The sequence below is a fragment of the Nyctereutes procyonoides genome, unplaced genomic scaffold, assembly GCF_905146905.1.
Source record: "Nyctereutes procyonoides isolate TBG_1078 unplaced genomic scaffold, NYPRO_anot_genome, whole genome shotgun sequence".
NCBI classification, from domain to species: domain Eukaryota; kingdom Metazoa; phylum Chordata; class Mammalia; order Carnivora; family Canidae; genus Nyctereutes; species Nyctereutes procyonoides.
Genome location: NW_026575142.1, coordinates 48,770,629 through 48,791,160, shown reverse-complemented (window position 1 = coordinate 48,791,160; position 20,532 = coordinate 48,770,629). Strand labels below are relative to the sequence as shown.

Sequence of the window (20,532 nt, the reverse complement as noted above, 5' to 3'; positions counted from 1 at the left end):
ATAGAAAAAAATATTTCTAAATCAATAGTCTAGAGGTAAGACTAAAAGGCAATGTGCAACTAAATTACTAAATTGTATATTATAAAGAAAAGACCCATTTCCTCTATATCCTAAAAAGTCACACATTGTTAAGTTAGGGGAAAAACTTTTTTTTTTTTTTTTTTGCAATTTTATTAGGAAAATGAGGCCGTGTCTCTTATTCAGGGTTGCCTATTTTCATGCATATACAGAATGTTTCACTGGATATTGATATGCCGAAAGCATTAATGAAATAAACCCAGAAATATTATAATTACACTATTTGCAAAGCTGACATACTATGTGAAAAAGAAAAAATAAAATTTGATACAAAAATAAATACTCTTTTTTTTTAAAACCAAAAAGTTGCTCAAGACTGAGATGTATGATGGAGAGAAAATTGTGAATTTTTTTTTAAGATTTTATTTATTTATTCATGAGAGACACAGAGAGAGGCAGAAACATAAGCAGAGGGAGAAGCAGGCTCCATGCAGGGAGCCAGAAGTGGGACTTGATCCTGTAACTCCACAATCACGCCCTGAGCCAAAAACAGATGCTTAACTGCTGAGCCACCAAGGTGCCCCACTGTGAAGTTTTTAAACACGACAAAAGAATAGATTACATAAACTCTTGAACCAATTAGGACAATCTCAGAAGTATGAAACATTTTTCCAAAGAAAGCCAGACAACGATCCTCAAAGAAACCCACTCAAATTCTTCTGAAGTCCCCTTTGAAGTAATCGGGACATCAAAGAAAACTTTTTCTGACCCTGCCGCTATTCAGCAGGACATAAGGCTGAAAGGCAATTAAAAGTAAGGTGGCATCAGGGCACCTAGTGATTCAGTGGGTCTTGATTTCGGCTCAGGTCCTGATCTCAGAGTTGTGAGTCAGAGCCCTGTGCTGGACTCTGTGCTGGGCATGGCACCTGCTCAAAATTCTGTCTCTTCCTCTGCTTCTCCCTCACCTCTCTCCCTCTTTCCAAAAAAAAAAAAAAAAGTCATGTGTGTGGCATTACACCAAACTCAGACTCCATTCAATATAAGCAGAACTTGACTTCTACACAAATTTTACATAATCCCAAAAGTCATGGCTCATGGCAGAAATCCTGGTAGTGCTAGCATACCAGGGTCTCAAAACTACATGAGATAAATGGGGCAACTTAATCTGAATAATACTCACAGTAAAGTTGATGAGATCATAGTAGAGATGAAGGTGCTTTTGCTTAGTAACGTGTATTGCTCCAGACTCATCTCTCTTAACCTGATGGTGAAATAAAAACAATCTAAATACCAGCTATGTTTTAAGAGACTTTTGTAGACACTAATTCTACTCCACCTAGAAAATGAGTTCCATTCAGAGTATGGAGAAGCCCAAAATATTGGCAATTAAAGAAACTATTACACAAAGAAAAAATCATCCACACCATGATTTGTATCAAAATACAAGGCATATCTGCTCAATAGTGTAGTTGTCAGTCCTATAATGTGTGTTCACTCTACTATAATTCAGAACAAACTAACTTCATCCCATCAGTGACTATACTCAGCTAGAGTTAAAGCATAAAATGAGACTGACCACATGGTATGATAAAATCAAAAAGTCCATTAAAAAAAAAAAAAAGAGCTGTAGTGACAAGACTAAACTTTTCTGAAGTATACTGTTACAGCTCAAACAGCCCAAATGTCCCAAAAGAATGAGATGGACACTTGAGAATGTCAATATTTTATTTACATCTGTGTACATATACCCTCTCTAACCACCCTTGTAATTTGCTTTCCCTGCTTCTGCTCTAAGGCGACAGAGTACGGCAGAAGAAACATGGCACAATGTACATCTGACCCTTCTGAAATACATGACATCCTATCCAACCTGGGCTGTCTTACACTCCCATAGTAATGTTCTAGATAGCTTCCTTTCCTTTTAAGCCCCAATTCCTTTGTCTTCTACTCCCATCACTTACAGTGTTGACCTCACCAGGTACATGAACAAACAACTGAGCCCTCCTACCGTGGGCCCTTCATGTACTCTGATCTTTGCTTCACTAAGTCACTTTCCCTGAAAGAAATTATATGCTAGTAGAAGGAACATGTGATCTAGAGGCATGCATTTAAGTTCCACTACTACAGCTGCATGACCAAGGGCCAATCACTTATTCATTCTGTTTCCTCATTTGAAAATGAAAATGAACACCAAACTGTTCCCTGGCACATACTTAAAGTGTTTCACAAACAAACAAAATGCCAACATTACCTATTCTCTTAAGATTAGCTCCAGTCCTTACTAAAGATCACTTCACTTACATATATTCTAAATCCCACCCCCTCCACCATTGCTTAATAGTACCCCTCTCCCTTGCTGGCATATTCACTCACTCCTTTTTAAGGGTCCTTTTCCTTTTGCTTTCCAACATGTTTCTGACTTCTCCATCTTCAAATAAAAAACAAAACCAAAAAGCTTTTTACAGATATTAAACCATTCTCTTTCATCTTGTAACCAAACACTATGAGTGTAAGTTTGTTCTTCTAAACACCCATTTCTTTAACAAGGCTCTATAATGTAGCTTCCACCTCCATTTCATTGATGATTCATCCCTCTGAAAAGTTTCTAATCAACAACCACTGGCATATTCAATGGTCTTATCCTCAGTCATCTTCTCTCTTGATCTTAACTTAATAATGGTATAACCCTAATACTGACATTGTCCTGAAGCCTCTCCTTTGTCTCCTATGTGAGGCCATTCTGTCCTACTTCCCCTCCTACCTCTATGTGCCTTTACTGGAACATTCTTTCTTGATTCCTCTTTCTTTTTCCCCTTTCCTTGTGAGTGCCTGCCAAGGCTACGTATGCTCTGGCATTTGATTTTCACAGCTTCAACAACATTCTCTATCCTGAAATTCTCACTTGCACTCCAGACCTGGATTGCCATTTGCCCAGAAGACATTCCCTGAGAGAACACTTAAGAAGTCCACCTTCCCTTCTAACTCAACACCATTCAAATCCTCTGTAACTCAAGCCCTTCAAATAGTTCATGCTTCCAAAATGAGGTCAGAAACACAATGCTTCATTCATGTCCTTCAGTTCCCAGATCCAATAAAATGAGAAGCTTCGTCTTTCCTTCCAAGTGTCATCCCTAACTTTCACTGTAACCAAGCATCATTGTCTAAATACCTCATACCTTCTTTGGCACAAGGGCAAAACCTTCCATTTCCCTATCACCTATAATACATTTTTTCTGCTACTTCTATACTGATCTTCCTAGAATACCACTTTAACCACATCTTTATCTCTTTACCTAAGAAATTGTGACAACTCCTCATTACCAATCTAGGCCAATTATATTCTATAATCTGGATCAGGGGTCAGCAAACTTTTTTGGTAAAAGGCCACACAATAAATATTTTAAGTTCTGTGGATCATACAGTCTATCACAACTACTCAATTCTGCCACTATAATGTGAAAGCAGCCATAAATAATACATAATCAAATGGGCATGATGGTGTTCCAATAAAACAAGCAGCTGGCCAGATTTGGTCCACAAGCCACACTGTGCCACCCCTAATCTAAATCTACATCATAGGGATCCCTGGGTGGCGCAGCAGTTTAGCGCCTGCCTTTGGCCCAGGGCACGATCCTGGAGACCCGGGATCAAATCCCACATCGGGCTCCCGGTGCATGGAGCCTGCTTCTCCCTCTGCCTATGTCTCTGCCTCTCTCTCTCTCTCTCTCTCTCTCTGTGACTATCATAAATAAATTTAAAAAAAATTAAAAAAAAAATAAATCTACATCATATATTCAACTTGATTTTGCACAGGTTTCTCACTCTCATTAATCCTATAAGCATTTATTAAGCATCTACTATATATAGGCACTGTCCTTGTGACTAGAATCTTTAGATTTATGGCACTTTCATTTTACTTAGACAAATAATTTAAAAAGTGCTGAATGGGGGATCCCTGGGTGGCGCAGCGGTTTGGCACCTGCCTTTGGCCCAGGGCGCGATCCTGGAGACCCGGGATCGAGTCCCACGTCGGGCTCCCGGTGCATGGAGCCTGCTTCTCCCTCTCCCTGTGTCTCTGCCTCTCTCTCTCTGTGACTATCATAAATAAATAAAAATTTAAAAAAATTTAAAAAAAAAAGTGCTGAATGTTACCAAAGGAGAAGAAATAAGGTCTTGTGGGTGTATGTAGCAGGAAACAATTCAGGAAGTCAGGGAAGGCAATGTTAATCATGAGTTAGGTAGGCCAAAGTTGAAGAGGGCACAGAGCTTCCCTTACAGAGGTGAGAGCATATGCAAAGACCCCAAGGCCAGAGTCTAGTTAGGAAGCTATGCCAAAGCCGAGGTAGAAGAAATATCAGTGGTTTAGGCTAGTGAGCAGCAATGGGCGGGTGACAAAAAGGCAGTAAAATCCAGATGTTGGAGACAGGGTCAACAGGATGCAGTGAAGAAGCAGAAATGAGGGTGAAAGATAACTGAAAGGAAACACCTAGGTTTCTAGCTGGAGAAACTACGTGGACAGTGATGTCCTTGCTTTACTGAGCTAGGAAACCCAAGAAGAGATTATGCACTGCACATTCTTACCCCTGTAACTTCATTTCATTTCCCTCAATATGCATATCCACCCCTCCTGCAGTATTTGCCATATATCCTTCACAGAGTTTTCCATGGCCTATCCAGTCCATACAAATCTTTCCATACTCTGAATTTTTATCAACTTTTAAAAGTTGAATAGTTGAATCCTTAAGCATAGTGTTCTCCCTAATGGTAATGAATATACTGGCTTTGTCTCTCAAACAGTATTTGAAGTGAAAGAAGAAATTTATCTTATACTTTCTTCAACTGTTTCTGTGTCCTTCAGTGTAGAGAGCACAGTGTGTGCTCAATGAAACCTATTGTCTAATAAATACACTATATGTAATAGGTAAGCCATTAATAGACATATATACATTCTTATATTTATATATACACATAAACCATTAATTATTTGTTAAAGAGATGGAATTAAGAAATACACCACGGAGGGGCATGAAGCTAAAGTGATTATTGTCTTCCATGTTAATAAAACCTTAAATTAAAATTAAATTACCACTCTCTCTCCAAAGAATTATGATAACATATTTGACACAATATTAAATCACTGGTGAATATCAAAAAACTATTATGGTATTATGATAAAGGACTTTATAACAGACATATAGCATCCTGTCAGGACTTACCAACAGAAAATGAACAACATCTCCTCTGCAGAAGGCAAGCATGGGATTCACATAATTATGCACTGCCACAAAGTGCCAGGCCAGCAATGGAACACTGGAAGGATCCATCTAAGGATGAAAAGACCAAAACTTTTTTTTAAAAAAAAGGCATCACAGTTAACAGCAAGAAAAAGAGAAAACTAGTTAACACAGTATCTGACTAGTATTCCTTGATAAAACATCTCCCAATTTCTCATTAAAATCCCAGTGAAGCAGGCATTGACTGGAAAATGTCATGAGGGAACTTTCTGGGTTGATGCTGATGTTCTACATCTTGAGAGAGGCTTGGGCTATAAAAGTATATACATTTGTTAAAGTTTAGCAAATGTATGCCAAGATGGGTGCACTTCACGGTAAGTAAATTTCACACCAAAGGAGAAACAAATATTGAACTCTAAACATAAAGCATGCTGAATATTTAGTCAAATGAGTACTGACTTCTCCAATTTACTTGGAAATACATTTAAAATAACATAATTTGATGGATGGAGAGACAGACATAATAAAAAAATTATAGTAAACTATTAATGATAGAATTATATAGTTTAGATATACACATAGATGTTCAATGTACAATTCTTTCTGCTTCTCTATTTTGAAATGTTAATATTGGAAAAAAAAAATACCAGCAAAGACATACAAAAAGATGCAAACCTATACCACCACGATAAACCTCAGCCAATGAAGCTAACCTAAGAAACATTAATGACAATCTAAGTTAGCTATACCACCTGAAATGGCAAATCTGTCCACACACACACACACACACACACACACACACACACACCCGCACAAGGCCCAGAGATAATGTAGTACCAACAAACAGCAGAGTGGTCTCCCTCAGCATAGAGGCTATGTTCTCAACTAGTCTTGGCTCTGTACCATCATTCTCCATCTCATCCCATCGATACCTCTCCTCACAATTACACTAGAAGATCACAGCTCTCTGAAAACAACCAACCAGGAAAGGGAAACTGTGGTATGCATCATAGATTTTGGGAAGAATCATCCTCCAAAGTAAAATACTAAAGGCAGAAGCCAAAAGAAAGCCTAGGTAGTAGCAATTTATGCTAGATCTTATGGTGGGGTGTCCTCTATCAGTAGTCCAGTACCAAAGCAGCAGCTGTTTATAAGAGACTTTAAAACAAGGTAAAAAAGGACAGATCTTGTGATCTGTACTGCTCTAGTCACCAGTTTATACTGCTTTGGTTATATCAAGGTAAGTCCAGACAATGATCTTTGGAGCCCTGACTTCCGTTTTACCTCGTTTTCAGACAATCTCACAAAATTCACCACTTTCAAGTCATCTCCCTACTCCTGACATGGTCTTCTTGCCAATAAGATGGAGAGGTTTACTTACCCGTCCATAGGGAAAAGTCATCCACACTTTCAAAGATGGTTTCAATCCAATGACCAGTATCTATGAGAAAAACATATTTTTAATGTTCACCCTATAATTTTCAAATTTTTGGTATTCAGAACCTCTAAAAGTTATGAGTTTCACCTTCTAAATATACCAACCTTTGTTAAGGACGCCATGGCCAATAAGGAAAACTGTGTGATGGGATGATCTTTTAACTCAGGCTTTGAATGGAGAGGCTCAATACAGCAAACTTCACCCTTGGAACCACTGAACAGACATCTAGATTCACATGTTCTCACTCCCATCACTCTCCTGCAAAGGTAACCAAAAAATTCCGAATTGATTTATGATGATTCAAGGTACTACCATCACTAGCATGGACTACTGCAATAGCCTCCTAACTCCTCTTCTTGCCTCCAACAATCCAACTCCATAGGACATCAGCAGGCTTTTTGTAATGTCCAGGTCAGATTTATCACTCTTCTCCTAAAAACACTCCAATGGTTTGCCACTGTACATAAGTAAAATCCAAAATCTTTATCATGTTTTCAAAGGTTCTATATGATCTGGCTCCTGCCTTCACTCTTTTCCCGTCCTACTACTGACAAAATCATTCTCCAGCCACGACTACCTTCTTTCCATTTCACTACCAAGCCAAACTTGTGCCCACTTCAAAACTCTTGTGCTTGAACATCCCTCTGCCTGGAACACTTCTAGATTTTTGCATTTGTTGACCAGATTATCATTTGGGTCTTTGCTCAAATGTTACCTTCCTGAATTATCCACAAGTTCATTCCAGCAAGCTGACTGGTCTTACTTTTTCCACAGTATTCACAACTATCTGAAGTTATTTCACTTATGTACTCATTTATTGTCGTGTTCCTACCCCTACCCCAACTAGAATGTAATTTCTATTAGAGTAGCAACTTTGTCTGGTTCACAGCTCCAAGTCTGGTGTCTAGAACAATGCCTAAGCATAGGAGATGTTAGGTAAACAGTAGCAGAATAAGTAAATAATACTTTGTAAGCAATTACTTTAGGCTTAGCTTTGTGAAAAAGTGAGAGAAACATAAGAAACATGGTCCTTACTTTGAAAACTTATGGAAACACAGTATGAATTTTACATTTTACTTTTTAAATAACTGCTTTATAAATACTCTCCCATGTATCTAGACAGTCTTTACTCTTAAGGAGAAATAGGGCAATTCCAAGGCAATAAAAACCTTTCTACATCTGTCTGTTACGGTTATAATTAAGTGGGTCTAAACCAAAATTAGTGACATACTCCAGAATTATGGTTAACAAGCCTGACAGCTCATATGAATTTCCTGGGGAGCAGGAGTTCAGAATCCCAACTCAGGCCTACTGAGAGAATTCTGGGTGGCCAGGGCTGGACCTCCAAATGTTCTATAAGGCTCCCCAAGTCATGATAATATACATCCATAACCTATTTTTAATCACATGGGTTTTCCGGACCTCTTCATGTTCAACTTCAAGTCATTAAACCAGAACTAGTCTTTTCATTTGTCAACAAATGTCCTTTAGTCTCTTACTTAAATGTCAATTCAAAAACAGAGCCTCCGCTGTCATTGCAAATTGCAAGAGTTGGATCATCTGTAAACTAAACAGAGAAGAAATTTACTTTCTTATATATTTTTCAACAACCAGTCAAGTATTAAAAAGGGAAAAAAGTATAACACTTTAAAAATCTAAAAACAAACACATTTAGTAGCATTTGAAATCACCTAGATTTAGTTCATCATTCTAAATATACAAACTTATCCATATTCAGAATAAAAATGGCTATCTTCAAAAACTGAGGCTTTAAAAAAGCAAACCCATCTTTCATCAGGATAAAAGAAAAATACAAACTGTGACTCATAAAAGCCCTAAAGTTCTCCACTTGGGTTCCTCACATTAACTTTTTCTAAGCTGCTATTAAACTGAATAGGGTATACTAGATACATCTGCAGTTGCCTAGTTTTCAAGAACAAAGACATAGTAAAAGATATTTGCTACCTTTGGAAAATAAACTTGAGTATGTTTTCTGAATAACAGAAGAATTCATCCACTATATTTAAAATAGTTTAACTTTCTATGGAACTATTCCAAATATGTGCTGCCTCCTGATCTTCTTTGACAGAGTATACTTCAGTTATTATTACCTACCTGGAAAACTCAAAATAACAAATAATGTTCACAATGACAAATTGTCCTAAGGACTTATGGGGTATGGTAAATGTGAATGCTGTAGGATATAAAACTGAGTAACCTGAGTCACTTAGAGTGACCAATCTCCCCTAACCCCAAAGGCTGGTGAGCCATCCTAAATGGCATGTCTTTGTTCTTTTAGGGACAGTCAAGGTACAGGAAACTACTGTAAAATTGTTCTCCCCACACACAGGCATAACAAAGAAAACCCACAACTTTGCTCTCAAGGTCTCGCTGAGCAATTGCCAGAGTGGGAAGTATACATCTGGAATGTAGGAAAATCAACTGAACTTGCATTTTTATTTATCAGTTTTCTACTTATCTGTTTTGTAATGTATTTAAATATGAATACAGTACTACATTTACAGTATTTTTTAAATAAATATACATATATGCATTAAGGATGTAAGCCCATTGCTAGGATATAGGGTTAAGTCTGGAGAACAGTGAGTAAGGGTACTAAAGAGCAAGTGGCCATTGTCAATCCAAGACTGGAAGAATTCAATCATATATATCACTTGCTACCTCTTACTCCAATGTCACAGCATCTGCATGCACCACCTTTATCACCAATCTCAAGCAACACAATGGCTACCACTTCTATGCTTTTAACCTCAGCTGCATTCTTCTCTTGCCTCTCTGCCTTTATCTCTTCTGTTCCATTTCTCTCAAGGATTTTGCTTTTTTTCTGTAAATGAATTGTCCTTTTACAAACACCATCAACAGCTACCATGCATAGTACAAAAATAAATGAGAAACAGATTCTGGTTTCAAAAACTTTCATTTATTAAAAGAGATGAGACATAAACACAAACAACTATAAAATGCCATAGGAAAAGAGGTCAAGAAAACTGCCATATTGTTCAAAAAAGGGGAAATTCTACTTTTACTTGTCTTGGTTGTTTCACTGTTACTAAATGCTTCAATGCTGCTTTGTCACAAAAAGATTTTATATAACTAACCTAGATGCAGACACATAAACTCCAGATGCTTACAGACTTTAAAAAGCATGTGTATGGATAAGAGAGGTCTGTCTGCACAGCTAAGCAACCAAATGTGTACATGATTAAAATCTAGAAGATCTGATTTTAGACTTCCCTAGTTACAGTCCTTTACCTTTTATACTTCTCAACATGGGTTTGACAGCATACAAAAACCAAAGTTCACATTGTATTTATAAATGAAATCTGTTACCTAAGTTGGTTTATTTTTTTCAGACCTATAGGGAGAAAGCCAAGACTCAAATCTTAATGCTTGTCCCTTAGAGGCCTGAAGGAAAATAAACCAACAGATCTGTTTCTAAACATAATGCAAACCTTGGTTCTTTCACAGCTGGTGCCTTGAACCCCAGGTAACTCCCAACAAAGTGTGACAAAGCAACATTGGTGGACTAAAGGAAAGGTAAAACCACCTTTTTAAATCTCCACATGAGTTTTCAGCAGGGTACTGCCTGACTGCTGCCAACCTCTGGTCTAGGATCACATCAGTTTACTCTTTCTGCTGCTCTATCTATTAGAGGTCAATCCAGCATGCAACTGAATGTTTCCAGACTAGCCCAGCTCCAATTCTAGCCTGGAGAGCATCCTATTGGGATAGTCAAAGAAAACTTCATTTTCAAGGATTCTTTTTATAAAGATATGTGCTTAAAAGTGCATACATGAACATAAAAATAAAAATTAATAAAAAAAGAAAACAAAGATATTACCTTAATATGCAGTATAGCTGTTCCTGGAGGATGAGCATCTGTTATTGATCTCAGAAGTTTTCCACTGGCCAAATCCCACATCGTGATCTATAAGACAACTAAATGCTTCAAAATCCAATTTATTGCTCTTTTTTGGAGTTAGGTATCCTGCCTTGTGGCTGAAATAATCCATCCCTAGTCCATAAACATTGCAGGCAAAGAACTATGAAGTTGAAATGTAAATGAAGGTTGCAGATCCATTAAAGCACAGGGCCTTTATTCCATCTTCATCATCCCTTCATCCTGCCAACCTACTTTTTCCTTCAGATTTTAAACTTTGTTCTTATACTGAGAAGTAAAAAATTTCTTCAATGAGTCAATCTCTTTAGCACTGGTAAAAATTATAGGAGAGGCTCACTGCCAAACAAACTAGTGATGTGTAAGTCAAAAGATGAGAAAAGCCAAAACTTATTGCCAGTTTCAGAAGTAAAAAGCAATTCTAAGAGTTATCCAGAAACACAGTAATGAGAATATAGAAAGCAGAACATAGTGTATTTAAAAAGCAGCAATAATTATCTATGCTACTATAAGGAAGTAAATTTTGACATAACAGCCTAGTTGGTTTGTAAAAGCTACTTACTTATATAGACACACAAATTAAGATATTGAAAATCACAGACTTTGGCCCAGTTGAAAACAATTAATAAAAGCTGAACAAAAGTCAGACCGAGTAACATCAGGTCAGCTCTACAGACATGTCACTTTAAAATTTTTGGTCCCTGACATACTGATCTAGAAATACTGATTTGTTTGCTTTTTTAATTGACCAAACTGGGTAAATGTAACGCAAGTGTATTTTCACATCCAGACACTCATGTACAGAATTCAATGCAGTGAATTCCCAAATATCAACCAACGGACCATAATCACCGTATCTGCATTTTTGCATAACAATTGCTTCCTGTGTAACTTAGTGCCATCATCTGTCCTACCCATGCTTTTCTCCTAGCTCCAGGGTTATCACACTTCACTTTTTTTCCTCTAAATTTCATTTATTTTTAAAGATTGTATTTATTTATTCATGAGAGACACAGAGAGAGAGGCAGAGACACAGGCAGAGGGCGAAGCAGGCTCTATGCAGGAAGCCCGATGTGGGACTCAATCCCAGGACTCCAGGATCACGCTGATAGGCACTAAATTGCTGAGCCACCCAGGGGTCCCTATATTCCAGCATTCTTTATCCATTCATCAGTCAATAGACATTTGGGGTCTTCCCACAGTTTGGCTATTGTTCATAGTGCTGCTATAAACATTGGGGTGCATATACCCCTTGAAATCTGAGTTTTGTATCCTTTGGGTAAATACCTAGTATTACATTGCTGGATGGTAGCATAGTTCTATTTTTAACTTTTTGAGGAACCTCCATACTGTTTTCCAGAGTAGCTGAACAAGTTTGCATTCCCACCAACACATAAGAGGGTTCCCCTTTCTCTGCGTCCTAGTCAACATCTATTGTTCCCCGCTGTTAATTTTAACCATTCTGACAGGTGTGAGGTGGTATAGAGATACTAGTTTCTTTTAAATTGATTTTAACATTGTTGTATGGATAAAATAAAGTTCACATTTACCTGTCCTTTTGCAAAGCCACAGAGAAGTCTTGAGCAGTCATTGTTGATACTGAGGGCAGAGATGGCTCCATACTGACCTCCAACACTAGTGCTACCCAGACAGAGTCGCAAAGCTTGATTCTGATCTAAAGAAAGCAATTTGCAAAATCAGGTAAAAGAAATGAAAGGAATGAAAAAATATGCATATACTATCAGCTTTTCAAAGACTTGGGAGGTAGCAACAATCAAAAGAATCAAATGATGAAGTTACATTCATTTTAATGTATTTATTGAGCATGTACTAGATGTTGGGCATTGAATTAGATAGTAAGAATGAAGAAAAAAAACCCAAGATCTACAAGTAAGCAGATAGAACTTGCTAATGATAACAAACAAACAAACAAACAAAAAATCCAGAAGTAATCTTTATCTCTTTGAACAAACCAACTATCTTTCACCTGTCTCATTCTAAAATTGTATTTCTTGCTTTTTCAGGATGTAAAGTTACAGGGAATGCCATCTTTTAAAGTAGCTCTACAATTTCAAAAATCAAAATTTATTAATTCAGAATTTGGCTGAATTTACATTTATATTATCCACAAAGAAAAGGTCTCCTAGGCAAATTAACAGTGCAAACAAAATTACAGAATATTTAAACTACTTAAGAAAATTATTTCCAAGCATCAACATTTGATATGCTAAAAGCAAATAATTCAAATCTCTACTAGATTGTTATTTAACGGTAAGGATCTTGCCTTAATCAGTTCTGATTTTCTCCAGGAGGCAAATATTTATTAAAATTTATTATTTAATAATTAAAAGAAATTCTTCCAAGGCTTCTCCTAGGCAATGCTTATTTTGTGTAGAGTTCATTACTATACCCACTTGAAAACAATGAGATAAAAAATTCAAGTATAAGAAGGCATGCCTACAAAATGTAATTGCTTGGGGAGGAAAAAAACTCACATTATTTGCACAATCTGGAGTTCTCTGAACTCACCCAGCAATTGTTTATGCCTGCTTTAACTACTTACATGCTATTCTTTGGAGGCAAGTATATCTTACTTCCACTACTAGACTATGTCCTTTCTAAGGGCTAAAATTTTAAGTGAACTAACATTCCCAGAATACCTAGCCTGGTGCCCTACACTCAGGAGGCATCTGACAATCATCTGAATAGCTTCCACATTTGCAAATCTTCCTTCTATAAGGGTAAATCTAGTTATTAGAAAGAACCTAAAGACATTCTCAGATCTAACGAATAATGCTATATAGACCTTTTGCCCACCCAAAGTGAATACTGTAAGAACATTTTTCTGTGTTCATAAACTGGCTCAAATAACGATCCCCACGTCCCAAAGGAGTTCTGACACAATTAATGGATGCACTGTATCTGACACACAGAAAATACTCAGTATTTCCTGAAATCATTTTATCTTTTAGCCTTTAAGATGAATATTCAAAAAGGAATAAAATTCATAAATATACAAGGCCTAATGTATTTAAAATGCCATCATCTTTGTTCACATCTAGAATGATTACAATTACGGATTTTTTCCCCCACTTTTTCCTTCCTTACATACTTTTCCTTCCTCTCTCAATTTAATCCAAATTATTAAAATTTCCTTTTTTCTATTTTCCCAACTTTGAATACAACACCTCATTTTATGTTGCTTTACTGAAATAGCCTGCCTAAAATAGTGTTTTCCATGATCCTTATCTTGTCAGGGATGCCTTATACAGTTAGTAAATTATCCATATATCTTAATTTGCAAACTGTCAAGATAGTATCATTAGGCAACAGAAATATATATATGTATATATATACACATATATATGTAAAATACACACTATTCACACACACAAACACACCACTACTTTAGGTCATGTGTAGAGGCAACAGATGGAATGAAAGAAAGAGGCCACAGACAGAAATTCCATATCAGCCTTACAAAGAGCCCCATGAGTCTGGGCTGCCTGCCTTCCAAGCATAGAGCAGTGTCTGAATAGCATCCAGCTAGGATCTTTTGTAATCTGTGCTTTGAGATACAGACTGTACACAGTTCTGATCCACCAATACTTAAAGACACTCACTACTGCTTTCAGATTTAACAAAGTTCACACTGTAGACTATTTTAAGTATTTTTATAACTCAAGGAGGATAAGAATAGGAAAATGAGGGCATATGATAAAATAAAGGGTACCATCAAGGGAAGAAATAAAGAAAAGAAAGGAAGAAAAACTTCAGGATTAAAAATCCAAATAGGACTCTGCTTTCCTATGGGTCCTATATACTAAAAACTAGCTGCAACAGGGGACCAAATTATCAAGCTCAGTCATTCCTGAAATATATATGAAACTTACATCCCACAAGACTGTGTTAATGAAAACATTCTCAAGTTTTTCTCTTGATTTTTACAATATATCCATTATCTTTATAATGTCCCTTTATATGGTTAAGCATGGTCGTGAGATGACGGACAGTGTATAAAATATACTCTGGTTTTAACTCCACAAAGTTATTTATCAATTCTTATTAACATACCTGCTATCTATCATACAATTTAGACTAAATTCATAAAAGGCAGAATCTCTGTATAAAGAAGAAACCAGAATCTTATTGGAGAGGTTTCTTCTGCTGGAGTAACTAAACATTCTGTATCCCAGATTATTCTGGACACTTCTGGAAAAAGGTATTTGGTATAAATAAACATAAAACCTCTTCCAAACACTTGAATTCTAAAGTTATATAGAAAGAACAGGAGGACCTAGACAGAAGCAAGAGAGGTTAAACATCAGAACTTTCCATATTGCACTCCTCCAAGGGGGCTCTTGGTTGCCTTAATTTTTAAGGAAAAATTCCATTTTTCCCCACTCTTGAAGTCTGCTTTTATCTATTGCTGGGAGAAACCATTAAATTAGCAGTACATCTAATTTCATTTACAGAGTCCACACAAAATCACATTTGGTTGGCATTGTCAACTTAGTTTTTAAAAAAATTGGAGTGGGTCCTTATAAAGCAAATAACTCTAGGCAAGAAATATGAAATGAGACTATCGTTTTTCCTATAAACTTCACAGAGTTGGCACAGAACTTAAACAAGAAAATGCCTATGAAAAATGTGAAAACTATCAAATGTTACAAATGCAAGGAATTATTAATGATAATAAATAGCTTACCAATTAAGACAACTTGAAGCCTAGTTATCACAAACACTGCAATGAATTATACCTATTTCTTTTATTAGTCTATCTTTCAAAGTATACTTTGCTTACGGCAGATCTCCTCAGCATATTCTGGGCTTAAGAATAATGTGCTAAATAGCAAAGAAAAGCCACAAGTAATGTATAAAGTCTGTAATAGCCATAAAATCTAAATCTGAACATACTTCAAGAGAATTTCTGCTCTTTCCATATACCAAAATTGACCCAATCCTCTATTTCTTCATCCTTAATTTGTTTTAACAAGTTCCCAAAGACCTTCAAAGAAGGAAATAACTAGATCCTAGAAGAAATCAAATTTAATTGTGTATATAGAGCTCTCTTATTGCCAGCATTCATCATTTTTCAATACTACTCTTTTCTTACTCTTCGTAAATATTAAAATATTCTTTGAAAAAAAAATACTCTGTGAGACCAAAAGAAAAGAGGTATCAGAAAAAAATTTTCATTAATGATCATAAAAACAGTAGAAGCACTTTACCTGACCTCCACCTAACAGACACAAAGAATTAAATCCTCATCCCCTCACTGACAGAAGCCCAGGACACAGTGAATTCCCATTGCTAACTGGCTATTATCTTATAATTAGTTGGCTGCCTGTGTTCATTTCGAAACCTGCTCATGCACCATAATGTTACTGGACTTTAAAAACTTAACCAATAGGTGAACTGATAAAACAGAGTGAAAAAGAAAGAATGATTGTTTCCTTGAAAACTAAATGAATGTTAATGAAAAAGCTGAAAATGTTAATGAAAAAGCTGAAAAAGGTGTTTCTTTGAAAACCTGTCATGATATAAGATGTGGACAAAATAACTGTCAAAGATTGAAGAGTTGTTTTGTAAAAATCTACAATTTTGTATAACCTCAATTGATTCAGAGGTGCCTAGGCTTCTCCCTCTTTTTCTTTTAATTAAAAGTGCAAATTTTATGTAACTCATTGTTGATGCAGTTTATTACAAAAGAAAAGAGCTTCTGACCTCCAACTGGCAGATAACAAACTCAAAGAAAAGGCTTGGCACTGTATCATAGTATTAAGGAGAAAATGAATATTTGTATATTTTCAGTCAAAATAAAACACTGAAAGTATGCATAGACATAATTTTTAATAATTCCCTGCTTTAACCAGTTTCAATTAGCTGTTTTTTTTTTCAGTAAGCATTTCATAAGAAGGCATCAACTGTAACTGACAGTTTCTCTTTCAACACTAAAAAGGTCAAAAGAAAAGCAGTCACTCATGCAAACCAAAATTACTATACCTTTTCCTTTGAATCCATGGAGAAAGATCAAAAGAAAGAGAAAAGCAAGAAATCAGTTCAAAAGTTCAGAGAAAAGACAGGTAAAATTTCAAAAGTCTAAGTGACAACCTTTAGTTATCTCTGGGAATGATACTAAATGTGATTAACCAATTTATGATAACATTCAGGTATTGATTATGAGAAAGAGAAAATGCGTAATATCCAAATCATAGCACAGTAAGTAAATCCAAGTCCAGGAAGTTTGACAGAAATACAACAGCTTTAAAAAGATAATCTATTAAAGTACACTAGCAACCTCCAAAAATAGGAAACTAAGGGCCTTGGAATAGAGACGCATCTTTACAACTATTTGAATTTTTGAGATCCTGTATATAGGAAAGAACCAAGATATATAATAAATATCACATACCTATAGTCCATTAAAAGAGGCAATATACATCACCTTTAAGAAGTTTACATTGATCACTATTTGAATGACCCAGGCCCCTATTCCAATAAAGAATCTAATGTCACTTAAAACAAGTACAACTCTTCCTGCTACACTTTTCCTATGATCAACAAAGATATTTAAACGAGATCAGATTTAACCCAGACTTCTAGACACTTCACAGTATCATTACTCTGCTATTTATTACTGCCATTCAAGCAAATCTTAATCCATTTGTTAAAACTCACTGTCCAAATAACCAGATTTCCACAAAAATATTGAGTAAAAGTTACTAATTGCATGATTAACAACTCAAAGCATAACCAGGATATTATTTTTTTTTCTCAAAATGTTCACTTTGGCATATTTCCTTTTCCATGAGATTGTAGTGAAAGGTTACCATTTCATCATATCTACAACAAAACAGTTGATATCTAAAAAAATTAAGAAGCAGGCCCAAGGAAATTAAGAAGACAGCAAAAGACAATGTACTCTTCTCAATTGTTTTTTTGTTTGTTTATTTTTTTATTCATGAGAAATACAGAGGGAGGGGGGGAGGGAGGAGGGAGGGAGGGAGGAGGGAGGGAGGGGGAGGGAGGAGGGAGGGAGGGAGGGAGGAGAAAGGCAGAGACACAGGCAGAGGGAGAAGCAAGCTCCATGCAGGGAGCCTGACATGGGACTCAATCCCGGGTCTCCAGGATCAGGCCCTGGGCTGAAGGCGGCGCTAAACCACTGAGCCACTGGGGCTGCCCTCAATTGGTTTTATTTTAAATAATTCATTTAATTTGTGGCAGTGGGTTTGATTATAAACAGACATGTATCCCTATAGCCTTGTGGTAAGGAAGGGATGTTAAAGAGGATGAGCTGAGGAAAAGTGAACACTGGCAACTGGGAACAACAACAACAAAATCAACATGCATTCTGCTGACAGATAAACATATACATTATACTTGACTCTGACTCATCTTAGTTCTTCTATTCTTCATCCATCTTGGAATCTGCCTCCTTTTCTCTCAGGAGAGAACTGTTGAGAATGGTGAAAACGCACTCATCTAGGATTCAGTGTTTCTTGATTCTGAACTTGGCTCTGTCTCTCTTAATCTCTCTGGTTCTCAACCACTTCATATATAAAATAAGAAGACTAAACTATAAGTCCTTTTAGGATCCTTTCCCTAAATCCTTTCACTCTAACACCAATTATGCCTGCATAGGAAAATAAGCATTCTTGGGGCACCTGGGTGCTCAGTCAGTTAAGCGTCTGCCTTCGGCTCAGGTCACGATCCCAGAGGCCTGGGATCAAGCCCTGTATCAGGCTCCCTGATCGGCAGAGAGTCTGCTTTTCCCTTTCTCTCTCCCTCTGCCTCTTCCCCTGCTCATGCTTGCTCTCTCAAATAAATAAAATCTTAAAAAAAAAAAAAGAATTATTCTTACACCTGATAGGAGAGCATGCTGGTAAAACTTTCTAAAAGCAATTAAGTTATGTCAATAAGTGTTTAAAATATTCCTAAATTAATTAGATTATGAAACCTGGAAAAACATGTAAATAAAATGTTCATACCTGGACTTTAAGCAATTCGACCTTTAAGAATTTGTTCTATGGAAGTAATCATGTGCACAAAAATGCAGTTACAAAAGATGTTCATTGCTATACTGTTTGTTTAGAAACAACCTAAATGTCTTAGTATAGGAAATGGTTAAGTAAATTATGATGAATTCATTTAAAGGAATACTATGTAGCCATGAAAAAGGATGTTATAGATGAATATATAACTGCATGCAAAGATGTTGATTATGATGAAAAAGCAGATTACAAATTAACATGATTCCACCCATGATTCCATGGGTGTGTGCATACACACATATACAAAAAAAAAGATTAGAGGGCCATACAGAAATGTTAGGGATTAGGGATTATTCCTGAGTGGTAGAGTTTATTTTGTATCTTCAACCCAATGTTCATCTAAACTTCCTACTATGAACACATATCAATTAGGAAATAAGGAACAAATTATTATTCAAAGAATCAATTCTAAAGTTCTCTGAAGAGAATTATTTTTGTGTTCATTCATTCCACCTTCAAACAACAAAACTCTATTACTTAAATCAATCACCTCTGAAAAGAACAGGTGTTAAAATCACATGATAATTAGGATTTTTAGGATATTTATAAATAGGAATTCAAACCATTCAAACACAGGGGAAAACAACCACTCATATGATAAATAATGATGCAAGGCTAATACAGATCAAATTGTAGTACTGTTATTAAAGTATTCCCAGGTAATCCTTATACAATATCCTGTAGATTCCTTACTAAAATACAAGTGTTACTGGGAATCCCATTTAAGAGAGATGCAGAAGACTGAAGGTGCAGAAGAGAACATTAAAAATGATAGAAAAGGGCAGCCCAGGTGGCTCAGCGATTTAGTGCTGCCTTCAGCCCAGGGCCTGATCCTGGAGACCTGGGATCAAGTCCCACGACAGGCTCCCTGCATGGAGCCTGCTTCTCCCTCTGCCTGTGTCTCTGCCTCTCTCTGTGTGTGTCTCTCATGAATAAATAAAATCTTTTTTAAAAATAGAAAAATATTATCTCATAGTTATTTTATTTCATAGTTTTTAAATAAAATTTAAAAAACCCAGAAGATGTTCTGCTGATAGTACTGAATTCAAAAGCAAAGAGTAATAAAACTAGGGTTATTTAGTCTCATGCAGGGAAAAAAGAAAACACTGAAGACTATGTCTGCTATATAAATAAACGTTAAGTTCTCTTCTCAACTAACAAAAGAATGTGATTATGAGCGAGAAATTTTTCAGATTAGAGATTTACAATGTAAATGATAAAGAAGTTACTGCAGTTTGAGCTAAGAAAAATTACTGAGAAAACCTGTGAATCTCTTTCCCTGAAAATAGTTTAGAATACTTGCTAGGATAGGATTTAGAATCAAAAATCACCACTACCACAAACTGAGGCAAACAAGAGAACAACCCAAGGTCCCTTTCAACTTTATATTCTTTCTGTCTAGGTCTGTAGAGTCAAAATTCAAAAGATATAACTTATACATTCATAAAGAAGAAAATAAACCTGTAATGAGCTACAAAATAAGCTTGGGTCAAGTAATTTTAACAATAGAACTAGAGTTTTCTGTTTTGTTTTTTTCCCACAAGAAAATTAAGTTTACAATTCAGCTATTAAAAGATATAAAGGTCAAAAGGATACTTAATATCTACAGTAAGGAAAGTACTTAAAATTTACCAAATATTAAAGCCAATCCATGAGATGTACCCACAGCTATCAGACTGGACACTGCCTGAGAACAAAAGGGAAGATTACATTTTGAGATAGTATGTCAAGAATCTTGAAACAATCCGAGTTGAATTTGTTAGTCTTCTCTCCTCTAGGCACCAGATGACATACCAACTATTATAAATAAGGAGAATTTCAACTAGGAGGTAAGACGGGAAATGAAACTCAGGACATTTTATTTCTGGG

General features: G+C 36.1%; 1 protein-coding gene across 4 annotated transcripts in view; it reads right to left on the bottom strand.

Moving 5' to 3' along the window:
* The window catches only part of VPS8 (VPS8 subunit of CORVET complex), a 250,636-nt gene that overhangs the window by 200,923 nt on the left and 29,181 nt on the right, over nucleotides 1-20,532 (bottom strand). For 3 of the 4 annotated variants that reach the window (XM_055307985.1, XM_055307986.1, XM_055307984.1), the window contains exons 7-14: nucleotides 20,296-20,350; nucleotides 12,160-12,284; nucleotides 10,553-10,639; nucleotides 8,190-8,257; nucleotides 6,795-6,948; nucleotides 6,634-6,693; nucleotides 5,235-5,342; nucleotides 1,199-1,279 (exon numbers count right to left, since the gene is read on the bottom strand). In XM_055307985.1, the coding sequence (XP_055163960.1) occupies nucleotides 1,199-1,279; nucleotides 5,235-5,342; nucleotides 6,634-6,693; nucleotides 6,795-6,948; nucleotides 8,190-8,257; nucleotides 10,553-10,639; nucleotides 12,160-12,284; nucleotides 20,296-20,350 (738 nt within the window). Of the gene's footprint in view, nucleotides 1-1,198; nucleotides 1,280-5,234; nucleotides 5,343-6,633; nucleotides 6,694-6,794; nucleotides 6,949-8,189; nucleotides 8,258-10,552; nucleotides 10,640-12,159; nucleotides 12,285-20,295; nucleotides 20,351-20,532 lie in introns of those variants that run through there. The other variant, XM_055307988.1, reaches the window with a different exon arrangement.